This window comes from Pyxicephalus adspersus, chromosome 4 (assembly GCF_032062135.1).
Source record: "Pyxicephalus adspersus chromosome 4, UCB_Pads_2.0, whole genome shotgun sequence".
Lineage (NCBI taxonomy): Eukaryota > Metazoa > Chordata > Amphibia > Anura > Pyxicephalidae > Pyxicephalus > Pyxicephalus adspersus.
Window position 1 is genome coordinate 79,993,563 of NC_092861.1, and position 15,002 is coordinate 80,008,564.

At 40.7% G+C, this 15,002-nt stretch overlaps 1 protein-coding gene across 1 annotated transcript in view; it reads left to right on the forward strand.

Annotated features, from left to right (window-relative positions):
* The window catches only part of FIG4 (FIG4 phosphoinositide 5-phosphatase), a 164,924-nt gene that overhangs the window by 135,869 nt on the left and 14,053 nt on the right, over nt 1–15,002 (forward strand). The window contains exons 22-23 of the mRNA XM_072408758.1: nt 778–860; nt 1,850–1,936. Coding sequence (XP_072264859.1) covers nt 778–860; nt 1,850–1,936 — 170 coding nt within the window. The remainder of the gene's footprint in view (nt 1–777; nt 861–1,849; nt 1,937–15,002) is intronic.

Sequence of the window (15,002 nt, forward strand, 5' to 3'; positions counted from 1 at the left end):
TGAGGCTTATGAGGGGCTTGCACCTTGCAGTGCTCCCTCTGTATTTACTTTCATGCAGTCTTCTCTTTATGGTAGACTTGGATATCCATACGCCTACTTCCTGGAGACTGTTGTTCACTTGGTTGGCTGTTGTGAAGGGGTTTCTCTTCACCATTGAAATTAATCTGTGATCATCCACCACTGTTGTGGATCGTCCAGGTCTTTTGGTGTTGCTGAGTTCACCAGTGCTTTGTTTCTTTCTCATGATGTACCAAACTGTAGATTTGGCTCCTAATATTGAAGCAAATTCTCAGATGGGTTTTTCCTGTTTTTGCAGCTTAAGGATGGCTTGTTTCACCTGCATGGAGAGCTCCCTTAACCGCATGTTCTCTGTTCACAGGAAAATCTTGCACATACAAGCACTCTCCCCTCAAATCAACTCCAGGCCTTTTATCTGGTTAATTTATAATGACTTTACGAAGGAATTGCCCAGCCTATGAAATAGCCTTTGAGTCAATTGTCCAATTACTTTTGAGCCCCTGAAATGGACCTAACTATATCCTCCCCTTCTTGCGCTTTTCACATATTCATATTACTCAGGGTATTTATGTAAAAACTGAAAAAATAGAACTCTCTCCCTGTAATGATAATTTTAAAGTGACAGCTCTCGAAAAACAACTCAACTTTAAATTTTATCAAACTTTAAGATAATCTTATTTCTGGTTAGACACAGAAAAGATTGTGATGGCTACTTGACCACTACTTAATAGTAACAGAAAATGTCTCCTTTGTCTTTAGACAACATCTCAGTCAACAAAAGAAACATATGGTGTTAATCTTTCAGAAGCTCCTTCTGAGACTGATCTACATATATACACAAGGTAATATATTATATCACAGTTTTATCAAATGTTCTATGTCATAGTATGGTAAATAAATGAAAATATCTGGACACAGTCTTAAAGTGTAACCAAATCCTAAAAATACCAAAACTGCGACCAGGCAGGTCCTTTAATGCAGAAGGGATAGGCATAAAATAAACAATAAAATACATTTTTCCAACTGATCGCAATTTTTTATTTACACTCAGTCTTTGCTCTATCACAGGCGCCACTATCTTCGCCCCATCCTCTTCCACGTGTCAGATCTTCAGCTATCTTTATTGGTCAGGCTAGGATGAAATAACTCCCCTGCCTCAGTTCATTCAGTCCTGACAACCCTGGGGGATGCAAAGATACCTGGCATATCCCAGCACACTACACTGAGCTGCACATGTGTAGCTTAGTGTTCTTTAAAAAAAAAATGCAAAAAGGAGGGTAACAATGTTTTATTACAGAAGTGACAATGCCTGTCCATTCTGCAATACTAATTCTGCCTGCTCTCAATTTTAAATAGTAGTTCCCCTTTAACTAATTTAGAGCTCTTAACTCATTGGGCCTGATTGATTGAAGCTCTCCAAGGCTGGGGAGGATACACTTTCATCAGTAAAGCTGGGTGATCCAGCAAACCTGGAATGGATCTGGCCCTGGATTCAAAACAATTGCTAGCAAATTAGTTTGAAGAAATCCAGGTTTGTTGGATCTTTCATCTTCACTGATGGAAGTGTATCCTCTCTAACCTTCAAGAGCTTTAATAAATCAGGCCCATTACTGGTAAATGTTGTCTGTACTATCCCATAAAAACTTGGCCAATCTTGTATGTCACACACTTAATTCTAACTGGTCCAGCAGCTATGATATTAGAATATTAGGTATTCTTTACTAAGTAAGGTCAAAAAATGCATACTGTATGTTTTCGTAGCTTAGAACAGTTAACTTTTTTATATAAGAAATTTAGAGGTATGCCTAATAGGTTTTTTTTGCTCTTTCAGGTTTGTGCATTTGGGACTTTGCCAACACAGACAGGAGAAAAGAAACATTAAAGCTACCCCATGGCCTATGGATACCATTGCAAAATTGTAAGAATTTATTTCTTTATTGTGGTATTGTGAAGACAAAAGAAGATGGCTTCATTGAATTTACTAGCTCAGTAAAATTGTTTTCTTGTCATCAGAAAGTAAAGCTTCACACAAATACTCCCATTATAATTTCAGAATAAATTGTATACTATAGGTAAACTTTTTTAGTGTAGAAAACACTAGAAGGATTGATTTTATTACAGAGCAGGCTCGGTCTTTCCATAAATGCTTTTTTTTCTGCATATTTCTAAAGCATCTACATTAAGATGCATGTGTTCAGCATAGTGTACAATCTTGGTACTTCAAGCAAAAATGTCAGAGATGGCGGAGCAAGCAGACAGTGCATCACTGGAAGGGATGAAAGTCTTATTGACTTTAGTTCTGCTTTAACTGTAACTTTAACTGTTTTAAAGTATATACAGATGTTTTTCTTTTTAAGGACCTTATTTAATAAAACTCTCCAAGGCTGGAGAGAATACACTTTCATTAGTGAAGCTGGGTCATCCAGTAAACCTGGTTGGCAAATGTTTACAATCCTGGACCAGATTAATTCCAAGTTTGCTGGATCACCTAGCTCCACTGATGAAAGTGTTTGCTCGCCAGTCTTGGAGTGTTTTAATAAATCAGGTCCTAAAAGACCAAGATCTGCATTATTAGGGGGTCACTTACAGTGAACAAGTCAGTCATTTAGATTTTTAGGTGGAAAATTTCTGCTGGGAAAGCAGACATCTCAAGATGCCTGCCATTCATTTTCCTTCTAAAACTGCCATTGCCCTGCCTAATTAGAAAATATCTGTTTTAGCCAATGAATGTGGGGACAGTTAACGGGATAGCCAGGTAACTAAAGAAAAATTACTACAAGGAATAGGTAAAGCAATGGATCTTTTGTTGTAGGCATGACTTTAATGATTTTAATGGCTGACACATTATACTATAGGTTTCTGCACTCACTTTATTGTTCTTTGACTTGAAAATGTTTTATTAATAAATCATGAATTTTACTCTAATTTCCTAAACATATTAACTCTTCCCGGCTTTATTGGCTGACTGCTTGATTTTTGCTTCAGTACTTAGTAAGTTACAAGCCCATAGTCTTGAATTTACTAATTGCATAATTCTTAGGATGAAAGAAGAAAATAAGGAACATAACACTAGTACTTGAACCTTTAAATGAGAGCTAGCATATTTCTAACTTGGCAGCTGATAAAAACCTGCATATTTAAAGGAAGACTTTGCTGAGGGAAGTACAAAGGCAAATGCCATTTCCCTGCCTGTGATGCTAAATTAGTGACTTTAGTACTTGGCATGTGACCTAAAAAACAAAATGCAACCATTGCAATAACCTGTAATTGTAATAATACAAGTTATAGTTAATTTCAATTATTTTATTGCTATATATAGTGACATGTCAGGAATGTATCTGTTTAGGTTTGCTGACGTAATATTAAATCCAAAGTTCTGGGTGGAAATCTTCCTTAACCTTAATCCTTATCCACTTGGTGGATTGAAGCACAAAAAGGCTGGAGAACAAACATCTAATGCTGTCAAACTTTTCAGTACAGAGTGTCATCATTTCTTTTTATTACTGACCTCTGTCAAAAGTCTGAGCATCAATGTTTTAGGAGATATCACAGTCATGTAAATGTGTAATACATCAACTCAGCAGCTTTCTTGATCTAATAAAACACACAGCAATGTAGTTTCATGGAAGTGATACAAATCATTTTGATCACACTTTGCAAATCTAGACTCTTAAGCCTACAATAAGCATGTGAAAACTAAGAAAAGGTTAACATTGGATGGTTCTGCCTTTGTGAAAACCACTGACATTTTATCATTATGAAATAAAAAGGGGGGATATGGGTGGGTAAAATGCTAGAAAATCTGAAATCTTTGTTACCATGGCAGCTCCTTTCCTCGGAGTGCAGAACTGGTTTTTAATGGTTGTTGTTGCCGATGCGCATTAGCTAGAGATTTACTTTGTAAATGTAAAATTCAGCACTCTATTTTGTGATGTTCTGATCCTGCATTTATGTATTCAACAAGGCTTGATACTTCAGTTTTGGCATGAAATAAATAGATATATATATATATATATATACCTACAATCAGGCTGATTTACTTATTGATTTGAGAATGATCACACAAAAAAATTCACAGTGCCCATGCATGCAAACTTTTTTTTTGCACATGATTGGATTTTTCATGTCATAATGTCTTATAGTCAGTTGTTCTTTACAGTGTATAACTGAATTTGTACTCTTATACGCGTCCTTACATTATGGTGATTGTCACGCACAGAGAGACAGGACCACTAGGGGGGGCTATGGCTTGCACGGAGGTGGTATGATCCCTGAGAAGGGCCAAGGCGCAGAGTCCAGACAGTAACCAGGTTTTCTCCGGAGCCTCTGATGGCGAGGATGTTGTGCTGCTGGTTACTGCCAGCTTGCAGTTCTTGGGCACACCAAGGAGAGCAAAACAAGGTACCAAATTACAAAGCAGAAGCATAGTCGAGGAAAGCCAGGGTTTGAGGCAGACAGCAAGCAAGAGAGGTCAGGTCACACGCCAGGGGTCAAATACCAGGGATCCAGGAAATAGACACCAGTGACACAGGGGCCACTTCGGGCACAGGTAACCCAGGAGACACTGGAAGCAACAAGAAGCACAGGTGACTCAGGAATATCCACAGACAGACAGACAGGAACACTGGAACAGCACAGGGAAGTTGCCTGGGAACGAACCGACTGGACAACGAGGGGTTAACACAGGAGCTGGACATAGGAAACACTGGATTAAGCAACAGGTGTACAGGAACTAGCTCAGCAGAACTAGGCGCTCGGCACTAGTGGAGTCTTGTTGCACTAACACTTAGTGCAGTGTGTGAGCTAGATAAATATAGCCAGGGCTGGACCAGAGGCTATTTTCTGATTGGCCAGTGGATTGGACGGAATTGATAAAGCCTGGAAACAGAGGCACGCCCAGCGTCAGAAATGCCCGCATGCGCAGGAGATAGGCCTGCGCTTTGGAGGGGAAAAGGTAAGTGTGACATTAACCCCCCCTCCCCTTTTAACAGGGCCTCCCCATCCACCGAGGTTCAGGTTTCAAGAAGAAGCAGAGGTGGAACTTTTTAGCCAAAAGAGGGGCAGACACATCTGCAGCAGGAACCCACGATCTCTCTTTAGGACCAAAACCTTTCCAGTCGAACAGGTAAATGAGCTTCTTACGAGAAATTTTGGTATCCAAAATTTGATAGACTAAGATATACTAAGATATACTAAGGCTCGAAGGTATTGTTCTAAGGACTGAGTGACGCTTTCCATCAGTCCATTGGTTTGCTGGTGGTAAGCTGAAGAGAACTGCGCAGAAATGTCCAGGGATTTGCAGAAGCCTTTCCATAAACGTGAAGTAATTTGTACACTACGATCAGAGACGATATGAGCAGGCATGCCATGAAGTCTAAAAATTTTTGACTAAAGACTGGCACCAGTGCCGCTGCCAATGGTAAAGCTGGAAGAGGTACAAAATGGGCCATTTTAGAAAAACGATCCACAACCACCCAAATGACTGTACAGCCATCAGAAGGAGGAAGATCAGTGATGAAATCCATAGATAGATGACTCCAAGGTTCTGTGGGAAAAGGTAGTGGAAGAAGTGGGCCGGCAGGAGTGCAGGTGGCAGACTTTGAGCACAGACAGCACAGGCCTTGACATAGTCTGTCACATCCTTGTGAAGATTGGGCCACCAGTACTGTTGAAAGAGAAATGTAAAGGTTCAGTGTACACCTGGGTGGCCAGAAAGCATGGAGTCATGTGCCCAGTGTAAAATTATGGTATGGAGTTGGGGAGGAACCAGGGTTTTACCGGGGGGATAACGGATTCTTGGATAGAGGTCAAGGCCAGGATGCGGGCTGGAAGAATGATAAACTCATGTTCTGCAGCAGTCTCTGAATCCTGTGGTTCAAAGGAACAAGATAGAGCATCTGCTCGGGAGTTAGCGGAACCGGGTTTAAAGGTAATACCAAAATTAAAGTGAGAAAAGAACAAAGACCAACAAGCTTGCCGCGGGTTCAGCCGGCGAGCAGACTGCAGATACTGGAGGTTCTTATGATCTGTAAAAATTGTAATCTTGTGAGGGGAGCCTTGATAGCTAGCAGTACTCTGTCTTCAATGGAATAGTTCTTTTCCGCTGTGGAAAACTTCTTGGAAAAGAACACACATGGTCGTCTGGCAGCGGGGGTCTGGAAGAGGATTGCTCCAACTCCAACAGAGGAGGCATCAACCTCGATGGTGAAAGGTTTGGTAACATCTGACATAACAAGTGCTGGACCAGAAAGAAAAGCCTGTTTATGGGCATGGAAAGCCAGAATAGCCTCAGAGGGCCAGTCCTTCTGTGTCAGAGCGGTGATGGGAGCAACCAGCGTGGAATAATTCCTAATAAATTGCCAGAAATAGTTGGTAAATCCTAAAAAACATTGAGTAGCCTTAAGTCCGCAGGGTAGTGGCCAGTTGGAAATGGCCGCAACCTTGTCAGGATCCATGCAGAGACCCTCCCGCACTTCCCGCTTTTGCATACAGTCCGTTGTCATGAAGCCGTTGTAGGCTTAAACGGACATGCTGTCCGTGAGTGAACAAGTCAGAGGAAAAAATCAAAATGTAATCCAGCTAGACCACAACACAGATATATAAAAGATCACGAAACACCTCATTCATAAGGTGCCTGAAAACAGCCGGGGCATTGCAGAGACTGAAGGGCATCACAAGGTACCTGGTTTTAAATGCTGTTTTCCATCATCCCCCTCCTTGATCCGAATCCCCTTTGCAGATTCTCCTTGATATAGTCACTCATAGTGATAGACTGAAGAAGAGAAGAGCATGTATGTGGATGACTGCTGGAAGGCTGCCTTTCCATACTGTAGAAACATCCAAAAAAGGCTTTGTTTGGACTCATCTATTAGTACCTCTCCATGGGTGTATCCTACCCAGTACAAATTAATTTGCTTAGCAATTTAATCAGCACATGTACCATTGATGTCAATAGAGGCAACAATATTTTTGAGACACTATATAACACTTCAATGATAGCCTTGGTTCAAGCAATTATTTCTTTGTTTTTTCCACAATCAACTCATTTACCTATTCAGTCTTGAATACCACTAAACTAGTTAAACATACTTATATGTCCAACACAATTCAGATAACATTGTCTTGATGTAGCCTGCATTTTACCTTACACTAACTCAGTAACCCACTTCAACCAATCTTTCTTTGATCTAATCTAATCAATCTTTTTAAAATCTTGGTGTATATTCCCTGTGGTGTTCTTATAAAGTCCCCTGATGAAGCCCCTTCTGGGCGAATCGCGTTGGGAAAGAAACTCACTATAACACCTCTGTTAAACTCCATTAACGTATGGGACCTTCTAATTACATGCAACCTTTCAAACATGTTTTTATATATTGAATAAGCAATAAGCAAGAACCAATTTTGTATTGATTTTAATGTGTTGAGATATTGAGATTAATAAAATTGTAATCTTTTAAAACATACACAACTGGGTGCTTTAAAAAGAGCCTTTATGTTCTTCTCTTCTTCAGTCTATCACTATTCTTGATCATTGATTTTGTTCAAGGCTCGGCACTAATTTGATCTCTTTAGAGATTTTACTGGTCTATATTTCCCTAGTATATCATTCTCTACTTTTCTCAAGTCACTCTGAGACTGAGGGGGTATACCCAACCTCTGGTAGGTATGGAGTTGGGAATGAGGTCGATTGCACGGTCGTAAGACCAGTGGGGAGGTAGCTGCTCGGCTCTGGGCTTGGAAAAGACGTCTTTGAAATCCATATAGTGACTGGGAATAGCTGGTGCAGGAGTGGAGAGAGCAAGAGGCATGATAGGCGTGAACTTGGTCAGACATTTGGAGTGACACAAAGGACCCCAAGCTAATACCTCAAGAGTAGCACCAGTCCAGCACTGGGGAGTGTTGTTGAAGTCATTGGAGGCCCAGAATGACTGCAGAGGTGGCCTGAGGAAGCACAAGAAAAGTTAGTCTTGTGATGTCGCACACCAGTGGACATTTCTTTGGGTCTAGTCTGAAAGCTAATAAGTCTACATGACCGGAGGGTACCATCCACGGCAGAGATTCGCAGAGGCTGTGATACTGGCCCGATAGGTCAACCACATTCCTTGAGAAGGGTGGCTGAAATTAAATTTCCAGCTGCTCCTGAGTTAGTGAAAGCCTCAAGGGCAAGTGAGGAGTTGTTGTGGTGAAGCTGGATGGCTATGGAGGGTCGCTGACTGGAGGGGAGAGAACAGTGACCTAGCATGCCCCCCCAGTAGCATACTAGGCCCTGAAGTTTCCCGGCAGCTGTGAGCAAGATTTGATAACATGTCCCTTCTGTCCGCAGTAAAGGCAGAGACCAGAAGAAAGGCGCTGGGTCCTCTCCTTTCCTCTTAGGATAGCCTTGATCGACCTAGCTGCATAGGTTCTTCAGAGACAGGGGGAACAGGGAAGGCTGGAGTTTGCAGAGGCCGCTGAAAGGATGGTGTCAGTCGTGGGACAAAGGCTTTGCGTGGGGGAGATTTTTCCTGGAAATGCTCTTGGAAGCAAATGTCTATCTGCATGGCCAAGGAGATTAGGTCATCCAGAGACGATGGAATCTCCCGACCAGCCAACTCATCCTTCACGTGGTCAGAAAGAGCTTGCCAGAAGGTAGCGTGGAGTGCCTGATTGTTCCATGAGAGCTCAGCTGCCAAGGTACAAAACTACTGCATACAGACCCACAGTAAGTGACCCTTGGCCGAGACGCAGGAGCGCGCTGGCTACTGAGGAGGCACGCGCAGGTTCATCAAACACCTTTCTGAAGAGGCTGGATCCTTCTTTTCTCAAAGCGGGGATGCCCATGCCAGAGCTTCTCCAGACAGCAAGGAGATTAAATATGCCACTTTGGCTCGGTCAGTGGGCAAGTTATGTGGTGGAAGCTCAAAATGGATGCCACACTGGTTGGTGAAGCCACAGCAGGTCTTCGAGTCCCTAGAGAATCGCTGCGGAGGTGGCAAGTTTAGTGCAGAGGCCACTCTGATGGCAGGAGGCTGGGCCTGGGCTGGTGGTAAAGCTGGTGGCACTGGGAGAAACAAGGAAGCACAGGTGACTCAGGGATATCCACAGACAGACAGGTACACTGAAACAGCACAGGGAAGTTGCCTGGGAACCAATAGACTGGACAACTAGGGGTTAACACAGGAGCTGGACACAGAAAAACACTGGATTAAGCAACAGGTGTACAGGAACTAGCTCAGCAGAACTAGGGGCTCGGCACAAGTGGTGACTTGTTACACAAACACTTAGTGGAGTGTGTGAGCTAGCTAAATAGCCAGAGCTGGACCAGAGGCTATTTTCTGATTGGCCAGCGGATTGGACGGAATTGATAAAGCTTGGAAACAAAGGTACGCCCAGCGTCAGAACTGCCCGCATGCGCAGGAGAGAGGCGTCTACGCTTTAGAGGGCGAGGTAAGTGTGACACTGATGGTGTTAAACATAGTGTACCAGATAACTCCACATTTGTAAAATACTGGAATGTAATAAAGAGCCTACCTAAATAATGAATTCAATATATTTGATATCCAATTGGACCCTCACACTACAAGGTTGATTGGAAATCTGAAGGATATTGTACAATTAGTTTAAAAGCTATACCAGCTGCAGGTTGACAATCGAAAATCCGACCATTGATAATCCGGGTCCTTCAGTTTCCCGGCATGAATTTTGGATCGCATTTTAAATACAGGGACTGCATTACAGTGTTTGGCCACCAATGTTTTCATGGCGCTGTTCTGCAGAAACAGCTGTTAGGTCTTGCTTACTACACTAAATACACATTGTGACGTCCCTGCTGCCTGCTTCCTGGAACTGTGCCAGGTGCTGCGGGAGGAAGGCTGCCTGTGTGTGGAGGTAAGTATAACTTTTAAAAAATCCGTAATTTTCAAAAATCCAGGGCACCTCAGGTCCAGAGGTTGCTGGATTTTTGATTGTCAATCTGTATACCATTTGCTTTGATCCAACAATTAGTAAAAAACGTATCCATTTATTGTTTTATTCAACCTCAGTCAGATCTTTGAATGCATTAGCTCCTATGTGAGCCATCAGTGTTTTAGATTTCTGTAGCATTTTATCCAAGTAAATGATTGAAAATTGTCTTATTGTTATTTAGTGCATCCCCAGTAGTGAAATTGTAGAAAGTTATCCAAGGAACCACTTATCAGTTTACTATTGAATATACCTGAGCTTCCATCGCCCCTCCCCACCAAACATTAACCGTAATTTAAAAGACAAGCGGCGTTCTACGCCCCTTGGGAGACAGGAAGATTCCTGGTGGATTCCTCCATGGATCCCACATTTAACATGAAATGGGTTATGGTGCATGCCTCTCAACCCCATTGTCATAGGGGACATCAATATGAAAATTGTGCAGTATTTTTAGTCGTTCAAATTGGTTTAATTTGCTTTCAGACTTATTACATAAAATGTACAGATGCCAACAGAGATGTGTAGAGGGCAGTAACCTGTATCAGTTACACTGTTCTGAATCACGTGTTTAAAGAATGGGTAAATATTTTACAGCCTTTGTCTCATGTCTGTATTTGGAGACATGCAAAACAACATAACAATAGTTACTAATGATTTGCTTAAATTGTGTGTTAAGTCTGTTAAGCTAGGTACACACGTGCAATAATTGTCATTTGAAAACGACTAACGTCAGATCAACGATTATGCGCGATTAATTTGAACAATCGTATTGTGCACGATTCTGTACATGCTGTAACGATAGGATTGTTCAAATATTATCCACCAATAATGTACACACGCTAGATATGATTGTTTGAACGATGCAGGAAGTGACATGTAAAGGAGAAAGTGTACTACAGAACCATCCACTATCACTGCACGACCATACACACAATAGATTGTGAACAATCGTCGCCCAATCAGATCTGCCCGGATGGTCAATGGTTTCCAGCGACAATCCTCGTTCATCGGCGTCAATGTGCACTTTTTTTGTTAATGATTATCGGACAAACGGTCGTTAGTCCTTCATTTCCAACAATAATTATTGCACGTGTGTACGTGCAATAGGCAGTGAAAATGCTTCCTAAATTGACAAAATGCTTGCTTGCATGAAAATCAATTAAATTTAAAGTAAATTTTTTTATTCTGCATTGGTCAACAGTGTGCTTATGGTATGCAATTCCTACTGTAATTATATAACGTGCTTTCATCTTCTGTGCTTATTGTGCCTTCAGGTAAACAATTGTCTGAGCAAATCTATTATGTAACAGAAGTAAACAGATGGAAACTGAGAACAAAGAACTAAACTGACATACACAATATTCTAGGTAGAGCAGAAGAATGCCTTAGAAATGTGGCTCTAAATAACTTATAAATCAGTTTTCTTCTGACTTCTCCCTTTATATTGTTTTTTAATGTAATGCTAGTTCCCTGGCTGACATGTTAACCCTCTTTTATTAATCCATGGTGGTACTGACCAGAACAGTCCAGAATTTTTGTGTGAATTAGGTAGCAGGGAATAGTTAAAACCCCTGTTTTACTGCTATCCAGGGTTCTGTTGGAGAAATGTATCCTTACTTTTAGTCCTGCCTACAATATTTTACCAGATGAAGGACCAGGAAGTGAGGGGAACTTTCCAATAGCAAAATAAAGAGAGACCAAAATAAAAAATAGTTTTTCTTTAGTAAAGCAGGAAAATCTGGAACCCTTAATATATTGTTTGCAGCTAGTGATTTGTCTGTTTTCCCTCACTTCCTTCACTAAAGAAACTATTGTCAGCTGGAGAGCAAGTGAAGCTAAAACTCTCTAACAGAGCCCCTGATAGCAATAAAACCCTACATGCATTTTAATCTCCATTCTTCATTCTATCAAAAACTAGAGAATGAAACAATTTGAGGTTTAGTTTTAGGTATAAGGACATTTTTTTTATAATTTAATGATATTGAAAAGGAGGTTCTGTGCATTTCTCATGTAAAGTACATATTTACTTCTAGAGTGATTATCTCACTGCTTGCACTAGAGATATGTAATCTTATTGAAATCACATTGGAGTCATTCTTACAGAGGGAGATTTTCTGTTACATTTGACTATTTTCATTTAAAGAATTGCTTATGATCCTTTTTTTTTACATGTATCATGTAATTATAATTATAACTGTACCACTTCACATACCACATTATCTAGTATTTCAGTCAAACTACATTTATTCTTGCTGAGCTCCACTGTTATATAACCCAGAAAAGTATGTGACAAGTACTCATGCATTGCTTGCTGAAGAAGAATAAATGAGGTAAATGAGGTTTAAATTTTGTCTCCCACAGTTGTTTTGTTGTCTCATACAGTTTTTTTAAGGACACTGTTAATTGATACTGTTAAACATGGAAAGTGTGTGTACAACACATGCTTGGGTTTTTTTTTTTTGTCCTGGTAAATATTTATTTAAAAAACTTTATTTGTTATTTGACTTTACCAAAAAAAAAGTAATCTAGAATATAAATTGCTGAATCTTGTTATTAGCTTCATATAAAGCAGCATAATAATTTACCAATAGGCTTTGGTACACCATGTTCCCTTAGTGCAGTGCCATCGCCAGTAACAGTTTATTATTAAAGAAAATCAGCTCTAAACTAGACTGGCATTTTAGCAGCTAGTCCTTTGTTTAACTAAGACATAAAAAGGGTAATCGCTTTGAAAGGAAAACCTTTTTAACTTCTTTTTAGAATGGGAGGAGATTGCCACTGTGCTTTTTCACATTTGGTTTGAAGAATGAAGTCAGGCAACCAATCCATTTCTGCAGTTCTCCTCCCTCCTTTAAAATATGAAATCATAGATATTCACCTTTGAGGGGGCATCACCAGGGAAAGCAGATGTGCCGCGGGCACCACTGGAGGATGCTGCTTTAACATGGGAACCAGCTAGGACTTAAAAACTCCCTGGCTATTCCACCCCGAGTGTGGCTCGGAGTTACCGCTTTTGGCACTGAAAATTGACCCACAGGAATACCACCAGGGAGGTTAAAGCTGCAGATACTTCTGACTCTTACACAGTCTTGAAAGCTTCATGCCATGAAAGTTTAGTGAGTCAGATGTCCCTTGGATGAGCATTTTTATAACCACTCCTGATGATGAATTTATTTCTGCTAACAGTATACGTAAACAGGGTAAGCCATGGGTAAACAGACACGCATTATTCAACATCTCCCCTCGTCCAGCACATGAAATATCCAATTACCCGGGGGAAACACTGTTCCCAGCAAATCCTACCTTGTCCTTCTCATCTACCACCTAGTTTTTAAAAGGGTAAAAAATGTTGCTGTTGTTACTGATCTTGCTGCTGATGTTGCATATGGGGATCAGTCATCAGGGCACTGTTGTACAAATTAGTGAAAGCTAGCTCCTTTAAATAACTTATGGAGTGTGCTCAGCCTCATTAGAAGATACCAAGGCCCACAGAGGAAGCAGATTCAGTGTCAACCTAGGCAAACATGGCAAATGCTAGAATATTTTTGCTGTGACGTGTATTGTTGATATTAGAGAAAAGACTACTGGATAGCCATACTTCTAGACCCTCACTTACTAGGGAGTTTTTCAAGCTGTCTGAAAGATAGGCAACACTCCACTATTATTGGCAAACATTGTGCAGCCACCTCGGGACAGCCTTTTTTTTTCTAGAAGGGGCATACTGTAGAATGTACTCTGTTTGGGGTGCCTTGGATTTAACGACGGACCAATAGATCTTACAAAGGGGAAAGGTTTATTTACAGCTTAGGATAATACTTACATATGATTTTAAATACAAAAGGGAAGAAGGTAAAGGGTATATAGGAATGGGGAAGGAAAGGGGTCTAGCTCTATCTCTAGCACATGGTCAATCTCTCACACAACCATACACACCAGGGTTTTCTCTCCTTGAACCACACCCCACTGCAGGTCCAGAGCGAATCACATTGTTGATTCATCCTTGGTGAAGTCTTGATCAAAAGGTCACTCAGACTGTCCTTGTCCCAGGCTTGGGATTGTTATTATATACCCCTGCCCCCTCCAGGAAGACTGAAGTTACAGTGAACAGGGTTGGGCAGAAATTGACACCAAATAGTCAAACTGGCCAAGGTGTTATTGATCCTCAGGCCTGCACACATCGAAGATCAATCATTGTCTCTGTTAAGCAATCCTTTGATGTTTGAGGGACTGCATCTGTCTCCACAGATAATGAGGTTTGTAGCTTGTTCCCAAGAAAGCAGAATTGTCCTTACATACAAGTCATATTCATATCAATTTTGGTCACTTCCAACATTCCCTGGTCTTGTGCCTGAATGGCACACACAAATTTCAAAAGTGACATAAAAAAAATTGATATATGTATTCATTCTTTACTCTTGGTATCTTTCCGACACTCGACAGTATTCCTTTGGAAGTATCCTCTTCACACACATAATGCAGCCCAAGAAAGAGAACCCTGAGTCAGGAACCCACTCATCCAACATTCATACATTACTCCACCTGGATACTGGCAATTTATCAATACCCCTTTGGAGAATTTCTCAATAATAAATATAGTAACTATATAATTGTAGCACATACCATAACCCCATTTACCAACAAGTTACACATTTCATCCATGCTCACTAACTCTCGCATTTATTATCAATGTGAGCAGGTCTAATACCCACTACGAATTTACATGCTTGTGCCACCCTTGATAAAAAATAATGTCTTGAGTCTTTACACATTGTACTAATACAGCTTTCTAGTTCAGATGAAAAATTAAACAATATATATGTGGCTGATTAAGCTAGAACTTACGTATGTGTTGCTCTATACGGCCAAAGGGCATAAGGGTGTAATATATTGTATGATTCACGCAAGAGCTGTAGGTATCACTTAAGTGTATGAGCGGCACTTACACTATGGCCTTATTAATACATAACTAAATATTTATAATATAACTCTTACATTCTTCCACCATTACATATTATCCAACACAGGTTTTCTTGTTGATGGTT